Source organism: Microtus pennsylvanicus, chromosome 8, assembly GCF_037038515.1.
Source record: "Microtus pennsylvanicus isolate mMicPen1 chromosome 8, mMicPen1.hap1, whole genome shotgun sequence".
In the NCBI taxonomy this organism is placed as follows: Eukaryota; Metazoa; Chordata; class Mammalia; order Rodentia; family Cricetidae; genus Microtus; species Microtus pennsylvanicus.
The window spans coordinates 79,542,110-79,552,292 of NC_134586.1; the positions used below are offsets into that span (position 1 = coordinate 79,542,110).

General features: G+C 42.2%; 1 protein-coding gene across 1 annotated transcript in view; it reads right to left on the bottom strand.

The window, feature by feature from the left end:
• The window catches only part of Qrfpr (pyroglutamylated RFamide peptide receptor), a 57,113-nt gene extending 47,581 nt beyond the window's left edge, over positions 1-9,532 (bottom strand). The window contains exon 1 of the mRNA XM_075982069.1: positions 9,047-9,532. Coding sequence (XP_075838184.1) covers positions 9,047-9,383 — 337 coding nt within the window. The 5' untranslated portion in view covers positions 9,384-9,532. The remainder of the gene's footprint in view (positions 1-9,046) is intronic.
• Between the last annotated feature and the right edge of the window lie 651 nt (positions 9,533-10,183).

The window sequence follows — 10,183 nt, forward strand, 5'->3', positions numbered from 1 at the left end:
TCTCGTCCAGTTTTTTAAATCATTCCTTTTTGAATAAAAATTTATTCTACATACAAATATACCAAACACTTAAAAAAATAAGACTGAATTGGTAACAATTAGTTACAATTGTTACAATAAGTGCCCAGTCCTTTCAGTGCACGCTGTCCTCTATTGTCAATTCAGTCCTTCCAAGCACATGTTTCCCAAGGGTACAGATGAAGAAACGCTATTTTAAAAATTTAAATAATTTTCCTCAATGCCAAATACTGCTTTGCCAACTTACATCATTAGCATACTCAAAGCACATTTCAATTCCACAAGGATTTTTTTAAAAAAATATTGGTCTCTTTTCATGCATATGCTAAAAATTATTCATTTATTTACTTGTTCAGACAATGTCTCACCCAATAACTCGGGATGGACTCAAACTTGCATCAATCTTGCTGCCTCGGTCTCCCAAGTACTTAAATTGAAAACATGAGCCAAAATACCTGGCTTTGAAAGAGATATAAAGGTGAAAAATACAAATAACCCTTCAATTTATATTTTGTTAACTGTGTGTGGCAATATTTTGTTTGTGATTTAACAAATAAAGCTTGCCTGAAGATCAGAGTGCAGAGCTAGCCACTAGTTAGTCATAGAGGCCAGGCAGAGGTGGCACACACCTTTAATCCCAGCACTCAGAAGGCAGAGGCAGATGGATCTCTGTGAGCTCACGGCCACCCTGAGCTACAGGAGATTGAATCAGTCTAAAGTAGAAACAGAGTCAAACAGTGGTGGCTCACACTTTTAATCCCAGTAATAGCGAGGTGGAGATGGCAAGTGATATGACAGGGTGGAGAGAGGAATATAAGGTGTGAAGAGACAGGCGCTCAGCAGTCGCTCTGAGGAACTGGAGAGACAGAATACCCGCCTCAGTCTGAGGATTTGGTAGAGGTAAGAACTAGGGGCTGGTTGCTCTGTAATTCTGATCTTTCATCTTTCACCCTCTAATATCTGACTCCAAGTTTTTATTATTAAGACCAATTAGAGTTGTACTACAATTGTGTGTGTGCGTGTGTGTTTGCACATGTGTGTGTGTGTGCCACATGTGTGTGGGTACTCAGAGGCCAGAAGAGGATTTGGGATACTCTGAAGCAAGAGTTACAGGTGATTGTGAGCTACCTGACATGCCTGATTTGAGCCCAATTCCTGCCCTCTGTAAAAACAAATGGAGCCTCATAACTCTCTCATATCTCTCCAGCTCTGAGATATAACTATTTCAGACATGTTAAAAATCAAGCAGCAAATCCTAAGAACTGGATAGCTATTAATATGTTTTGCTAAAATTCATTTTTGTCATATAACTCTGCAGTTTCATCTCACACTGCAGGAGGCAGGACCAGGCATATAATAATTACGACTCTCTTCTGCTTTGTCCTCTAATACGGATGATTTAACCCAGACATTTATTGTAGAGTCTAGTTGATACGGCAACTGAAAAAAGGGGAAACAGAACTGTCAGCTGAGGCTGTGTGCTTCCAGAGTGTGTCTCCTGCACCACACTGTCTTTGTCTCTCTCCCAGGAGAGGCACAGACACACAGTCTTTTCAGATCTCCAGTACACAAATGGCATACAGTCTTGTTGATATGAGCAGAAATGTCTTAGAAACTCAGTCACGGGAAGAATGAACAATTCCTGCTTTGATTTTAGTTTTGAGAAATCACATAAATCAGGAAGCTTGTACCTGTGCACTTCAGTGCTAATCATTGGGGACCGGCAGTCTGCAGATGTGAGCACAGCTCCTGCTGAATCTTTCTTGGCCCCGTGGGCTGAAAGGGAACTGGCAGGAGAAGGTGCCTAACTCCACCCAATGACCTACCATGATACCTGAACAGAGTAGGCAGTCAAAAAAAAACGTCTACCACAGAGGACATAAGCATAAAAGGAGTGGCAAAGAGTGGTGTCCATCCCAGACCAGGAGAGCTTGGCAGAGGTTCATCTTCATTTCAAATAGACTACTTTCAGACTTAGGCTATACAGAAGAACATAACAAAAAAATCAAAGACAGGGTAATCATGTTTGAGGAGCTTAGAGCTGGATCATTTGAATTCAGCCCCACAATTGCATGAGATCAATTGTATGAAACACATTGATTGCTCCACACATCTCTCTCCCCCAGAACAACTTCTTATCCAGCAGTCAAGCATTCCCCAGCAGGTTGGTGGTTAATGGGGTCACACATGTCTCCCCTGTGGCTGTTAGCTTGACTAACGTGATGAACCCACATTCATAAAGCCATATAAATTCACCTAGAGTGATGTGGGAGTGTCATATATCAATCTGTTGATTTCATTGGTTAAGCAATAAAGAAACTGCTTGGCCCTCATAGGTTAAAACATAGGTGGGAGGAGTAAACAGAACAGAATGCTGGGAGGAAGAGGAAGTGAGCTCAGACTCGACAGCTGCTCTCTGGAGCAGAGACGCCATGCTCCCCTCTCCTGGGTAGACTCAACAGCTCTCCTCTCTGGGGCAGACGCCTCAGAGAGATGCCATAGCTCAGCTCCCGGACACACACGATGAAGTTCCGACCCAGGATGGACGTAGGCTAGAATCTCCCTGGTAAGCCACCTCGTGGGCTACAGCAGATTATTAGAAATGGGCTAGTCCAGGTGTGAGAGTTAGCCTAGAAGAGGCTAGATAGAAATGGGCCAAGCAGTGTTTAAAAGAATACAGTTTGTGTGTTGTTATTTCGAAGCATAAGCTAGCCAGGACGCAGCCCCGCCACCCTAGTACAACACTAGATTCCCAGCATTTATTACTTACACAAAAAGAACAAATAAGATCTACATGGTATCAGTACTTTGCATTCCTAGTCCCAGAGAAAGTCAGCAAACCTGAAGGTCAAGGTGACCAGTCACATAGTCAATGATTCACTCTGTTAGAGCCAAGCACTCTGACCCAAGTGTTCCATACCATTGTACAGCCTGTATAGAAGGGAGAAGTTCTTAGACCTACTTAATCAAAAGTAGGAGATGGCTGGAAACCTTTCCCACAAGAAAGGGATAGGAAACTGTCTTTAGTAGCATCTTACTCCAGGAGGTAGCTCTTGGAATTCTGTGAAGTCAGGTTGGATGGTGAAGCCTGTGTAGTCTGGGTGAATAAATTCATGTAAGTCAGCCCGAGTGCCATGGCAAAGACACCCTGCCTACTCTACCTAGTCTACCCAACTTATTCAGGGAGGAGTAAGCCCAGTCCTCCCCACCACCTCTCCTCCACCTCATCATCATTACAGGATATAGGAGTAAACTCTGAAAAGAAGGTTCCAAAGTTTGGGCCACAAATTAAGGGTACAAGGAAAACTTCCAGGCTTTATCACTGCTATCTTTTCCTATGAAGTAACAATAAATACTATTGACCCAGGTACAGAGGCTCTCCTGAATAAAAACCCATGGCTGCTGCCACTGCCTTTTCATCTCTTGGGAAACTTTAGTGACTCTCTTGACTGACAGTGTCATTTTCTTTCCAAATGTGTATCAAACTGATACTAGCCAGATGACACAATCTTCCCTTCCTATTTAGAGGAACTTCTGATGTAATTCCTCACTCAGTCGGAAAGCTGGGAACGTATCAGTTTCACTCTGAACGGGTCCTCCATTCATATATCAATCTCTTCACTGAATTTCGACATTCATTGTCATGCATCTTCTGCATACCAACCTGATGCAGTCCGCTGTGCATGAGCTCACTCTTTTCCTCTCCCCTCCCTCCCTCCCTTTCAGTGAAGCCCCTGTCTGTAGCATGCATAAAGTCACATGTATGGCTCTGATTGTTAACAAGAGAGGCAGCTGCTGTTCTGATGAAGCTTCTACATCATTCACCTACAGCAGTAGCTGTGGCTGTGGATAAAAGATTGGAATCCTTTGACATAAGTTATGCTAATTATAATGAAGTTACATCCTCTAGAAAGGAAAATAATTATTCTCTGTTCTATGTGCTTAGAATTCCAACCTGTCTATGTGAACACACTTGCATGTGTGTGTGTGGAGGGAATATATATATATATATATATATATACACACACACATATACATATATATATGACATGTGGTATATGCATATGATAGACATGTGGTGTACGTGATATGTGTGTGCAAGTGTATACAGGAATATGCTCACTAATATATGTATTCGTAGAGGCCAGAGACTGAGCTGAGCATCCCAAAGTCATCTTGAAAGACTCTGGAAAGGTTAAGGGCTTCAATAAGGTTATAACAGACTGCATGCAATGCTATTGTCGTGAATTTTTTGCTGAACTCCTTTTATATAGAACTTTCTGAATTTTACAAGCAGTTTTAAGTTCTATTTCTTAAATAAATTAAAAATAAAACCTCGCTGATACATGCGGACCAGACTATGCTATCGAAAGACGCTGTATCCACTATTTCTTTATTTTAACCACACTGGTGCTGTCGGTATTTGCAGTGCTTCCACAGTTCTCAACCTCAGCTGTGAATTATAATGCTTCCTGATCTCTAGAAATTTTGAAAGCGTGGTAGCAGTATTTACAATCAAACCAATTAATTCAGTATCTTTAGGAGTGGGGACTAGGTATCTTTACCTTGTAAAACTCAAGGAGTTCCATGCGTAGGCAAGATTAAGAAGCATTCCTTGTGGGGGAATTCTCAGATTGGCCACAGGGAAGTTTAATTTCCTACCTCTCCTTTCTTTATGAGCACCGTTCAAACAGAGACCATCTGTAATGGGCACTCCCTTGAGCTTGTCACCATCATTTAGGATATTTTTGGAATCTCTCCCTCTCTCTTTTTTAATTGCTTTAAGTAACTTCTGCAAATGAGGTGCATTACCTAAGGAATGAAATTCAGGCAAATAAACATGTTTACAGATATAATGACTCAGCTGTCAACAGTGGTACCAAGAGACACACAATGTCTTTGCTTGGTGATGTGATAGAAGAGGCAAGCCTAGTGTTTTCATTTCTTTGACTCTTTGCTTTGTGGGCCTAATATGTAGCAGTTGATTTCTATGGTGTAAATACTCCCAATAGAGATAATTTTAGTCCCACAACAAGACATTCTGACACAATCCCTGGGTAGAGCTGTTGGGTACCACATGTTCCAGAGGTCAAACCAAGCTGCATCTGAATTGAGAGTTACTCTCTGGACTTGATCTGTCAGAGGCAGTTTCTAGAAGCACTTCAGAGAATTTCTATGCAAGCAGGTCTGAGAACAACTGCTGACAGGGGTGCTTACTAACTTCCATGGGCACGTGCCTCACCCGAGGATCTTGGTAGAACACTTAGTAAGTGCTGCGGTCTCTAGGAATGGAGATGTGTTCCTTAGTTCTCTGTCAGCTTGACACAAGTGAAAGCTATCTGGGAGGAAGAAACCTTGATTAAGGGAATGCTTCCTTCAGATTGTCTGCAGGCAGGTCTGTGAGGCATCCTCTTGATTAGACTGGTATGAGGGATCACCCATTGGGGCAGTGCCACCCCTGGGAAGAGTTCTTAGACCTACAGGCAAGTAGAGAACAAGCCTACTAGTAAACAAACAGTATTCCTCTATGTCTTCTGCTTCATCCAGTTGCTTCCTCCAAACTCTTGCCTTGAGTTCTTATCTTGACTTCCCTTAATGGTGGATTGTGAAAGACGGGGAAGATAAATAAACCCTTTCTTTTCCAAGTTGCTTTTATTTATGCTGTTTTATCCCAGCAATGGACAACAAGCTAGGACAGGCGAGAACTAAACGAGGACAGGCAGTCATTCAGAGACTACTGTCCCAAGAGTTTAGAAGAGAGTCTTAGAAAACTCATAACTTAAAGCGTATGGGTTATGTATGACCAAAGTTGTCCAAGTGCTTTACTTTACAAAAATGCTTTTGACTTAAATTTGAGTTAGATGTCAGTATCATGAAAATCTATGTTCATGTTGAGGAAGGGGAGGGAGAGAGAAATGGAAACAGCGATTATACTAGAAAGTGTGATAGCCTTTTCACAGCTCTGGAGGAGGCTGTTTTGCCCTTCCAGGAGACAGCCACCCCCTCCCCCCGCCACTGTCTGTATCACCTTATCCCCAGAGGCATTGAGAAGTATTTATATCCTAGACTTTTACATTACTCATTTTCCTCCCCAGTTATGGTAGCCTTCTTTTCTTATTTTCTACAGTTCCCCACATATCAGCTGTGTATGCCTGAAGTGCCTTACACAATGTAACATCAGACCTTTCTCTCCCCAAACTGTGAGCTGACCATGTTCCTCCAGCACAGCCCATCCTCCTCTGTGGAAAACAATCCAAATCATTCTTCAAGACGCGGCCCAACCAACATAGCCAAGGAAAGCCATCCCATCTCTCCCCTGGTCCAACGGCAGACTGGATCTTCTTCTGGATAGTAAAGACTGTCTTTGCTCACTTTTGGTATATTTTATTCTCTGAGCCTCCACAATGGTCTAGATAAGCTTTCATGTTCTTAAGGGAAAATAGTTTGCCATATAGCAGATTCTCAACCATTTTATCAAATGAATAAATTGAAACTAAGTTTTGACTCTAACTATATTTAATTGTCTTTTGCTAATATTTCAAAGAAATTTTTCAATACTACGCTAACCTATAATGTGCAAATTACTTCCTTCCATATCCTTGATCAGTCCCTCTATAGGCCATTTCTTCTGCTCTCTGTTTTGGTTTTGGTCACTCAATATGAGGAATATTATTTATTCCATAAAGCTTGTCCTAGATAAATAAGGAGAGGAATTTCTAATTAAACACTTCTTAATAACTTGTACTTCCATGACATGGCCACTTAATGGTTTTGTTTCTGCTTTTTGAGACAGAGTTTCACCATGTCATCAGACTTGCCAGAAACATGAAGTCTTCTGCCTCTCTACCTCCCTCAGTCCTGGGATTAGAGGTATGTGACACCATGGCTGGGACAATCATCCTTTCCAAACCACTTTTGCTAACACACTTTATTCTTACACCATCCCTATACGATCTAAGAGCTACATATGACCTTTGGTTAATATTTAGATGCTAAAGTGATATATCCTCCACAGAGTAGGAAGAAACAAAAGCAGAAAGCTTAAAAGAACCCTCAGCTATACCTACCTATGACCTTTTAGGGGAGATCTGTGACCTTCCTGAGCATCATCTCTCAGCAGGACTTGGAGTAAAAGATCTGTCTCATTTTACTTACTAACTTCTCCAAACTTTAACATATTATTTAAAAACTGGGACCCAGACCTGCTCAATTAGCCCGTGTTAGAGGCAAAGTCTGGAGCTTCCAGAGTTAGCAAAGATCCATGCTGCTTGCCCTCACAGTGACAATATAACTACCCAGTAGAACAAATATTTTCCTAAATATGAGCAGGAAAAGTAGTAATATTATAACTTATCCTCCTAAAGCACATTCTATTTGATAGTCCAAATTTCTCCCTTAATTTGATGGAATTAGCTGTAGTGGGTAACTCTAAGATTCCCAAATGCAATTATTTTAACAAAGAATACAAAAAGTTTCTAATCTGTAATCAATTTACAAAGATCTATACCCTGGAATACTTTCTTTTTTCGGATCTTTTTTAAACTGTTTTTATTGAACTATATATTCTCCACTCTCCTCCCTTCCTCTCCCCTCCCCATCTACCCTCTCCCATGGTCCCCATGCTCCCAATTTACTCAGAAGATCTTCTCTTTCTCTACTTCCCATATAAATTAGATCCATGTATGTCTCTCTTAGGATCCTCATTGTTGTCTAGGTTCTCTGGGATTATGAATTGTAGGCTAGTTTTCTTGTTTTGTGTCTAAAAGCCACTCATGAGTGAGTACATATGATATTTGTCTTTCTGGGTCTGGGTTACCTCACTCAATATGATGTTTTCTAGCTCCATCCATTTTCCTGCAAAATTCAAGTTGTCGTTGTTTTTTCCTGCTGTGTAGTACTCCATTGTGTAAATGTACCACAATTTTCTTATCCATTCTTTGCTCGAGGGGCATTTTGGTTGTTTCCATACCCTGGAATACTTTCAAGTCAATTCTATGTACTCATTTTTTGATGCTTTTTAGAAAACACTTCTAAGGTGAAATGACAGCCAGCAATTTAGCATTCTTATCACCAACAATAAATGCAACACAAATGAAAAACAGCACTGCTGAAGGTATTTGCTGGTGATCCATCTCCTAGAGGATAAGGTGAGATAAAAACAGCCTCCCTGTGTTTAAAGAAACAAGTCTTGGGGAGGAAATGGCAGAATGAGAAGGCAATGATCCATTTCTCATGCATTTACAACCACTTCTAAGAATTTTAACTCACCCACAGGATTCAGTCGCTATGTAAGCAAGCAAGGTAGAATCAGAACTTCCTGTCTAAGGTGCCCTGGAAGCAGTGGGGAGAAGATTGCTGAAGGTCTTCTGAGGCGCGGGAACCCAGTGTCCTCTTGTCTTTCCATCCCACCCACTTCTCCTCTCTCACTGACTCCTGTCTTGGGGGTTTCTGGACCTTTTCTACCTCTTATCCTAATGAAGGGCAAGTTCACCAGTCCTTTAGAAGTTGAGGGAACTTATTTATTGTTAATTCTCCTTTTATAAGTCCATGAATACAAGCACCAGAAAGAACTAATCCAAGACTTTTGTTTGCAGTGTATAGTTGTTGTGAAAGATTTTTAAGTCTGTATTAGCAAATACATGCAAGAACCTGTCTGGAAATCACATAAGCAACTGAGAAGGAAGCCTGGAAGTTGGGGAAAAAGAGAGGGAAAAAATACCTTTGGATTATTTTATTATTATTATTTGAGAAATTATTCTAAAATTTTAGTGGTTTATTTTAATCAGTGTGCGTGTGTAATCTTGTAATTATGGGGAGGAACTGAAATTAGTGAAGAATCACCCCTGTCCTGGACTGTACTTAAATATCTTTGGGACAAGAAGATGCCACAAGCCACAAAGAAAATAAAACAAAAAAACAAATACCTCCTCAGCAAGTAAACCCTGCAGGGAAGTTCCGGGAATTCAGGGATTCTCTCAAGGAAGAAACAAAAGGCCATCAGAAAGGGGGTGGGCAGGGACCTCCTTACCCCCCAGCCAGGTGTCGGAGACGTTCTGGAGCATGGTGACCGGCATGCAGAAGAAGACGATGAGCAGGTCGCTGAGCGCCAGGGAGCAGATGAAGATGTTGGTGACGGTGCGCATGGCCTTGCTGCGGGTCACCACATAGACCACCAGGGCGTTTCCAAAGAGTGCCAGGGCAAAGATGATCAGGCCGGCAAGCAGAAGGGCCAGCCTGACCCGGGCGGGCAGCTGCGGGGTGAGCACCAGTGGTCTTAGCCGATAGCGCGCGATAAACTGCGAGCGCGTCAGGTTGTGCAGTCGCAGCAACGCCGAGAGCTGCTCCGCTGTCAGGTTCCAGGGCATGATGGGCTCCAAAGCCTGGACGATCGTCCGTGGGGCTGACCGAGGCCGGGGAGGTGGGAGAGAAGTGGCGCCGCGGTGCGAGCCCCGCGAGAGAAGCTGGCGGTGACCAAGGTAAAGTCAGCGCTGCCGGTCAAACTGTTTGCAGTTCTAAGAAAGTTCCTAGCCAGGCGCTGAGGTTCTCAGAAACCTCACAGAGGCACGTGAGGCTAAGTGCCTCTTGCCTCCCGCCACCAGTTTTCTGGACCCTAGTGGAGTTGAACCCCGCCTCTCCGCATACTCCCCATCTCCTAGTGGGCTGTCTCCTGCACAAAGCACCTAGCATCAAGCATCTTTCCTTGTCAAGAGCCAAACAGCGTCCTGTTGTTGAGGTTTTCAAAAGTCTCTTGGTTCTCCTTTTGTGCAATCATGGATGGGACATAACTACCCATGGCAAAACAGGGTTAAGTATTTTCTGCCTTGAAATAATAGTTACGGAAGAGAGGTTGCAGTCATACAAAAGGGTTTTATGCATACACTCAGTTTTCTCTGTTGTGTCTTAATTATATATAATATAGTACAAAGCAAGAAATTTTGCGTTTATGGTAAAAACTCAGAAACATATTGTAAAACAGTTGGGTTGTCTCCAGCATTGGTTTACTGATGAAACTGCTTTGAAAAAAACAAAAAAACAAAAAAACAAGTTTTTGTAGGAATCTAGTTTGCTCTTCTATTATGGGAAGCACCGAGAAGTTTGATGGGTCTGTCATGTTGTCCTGAGCTGTTTGTTGTTGTTGCTGGGGTTTTTTTTGTTTTGTTTTGTT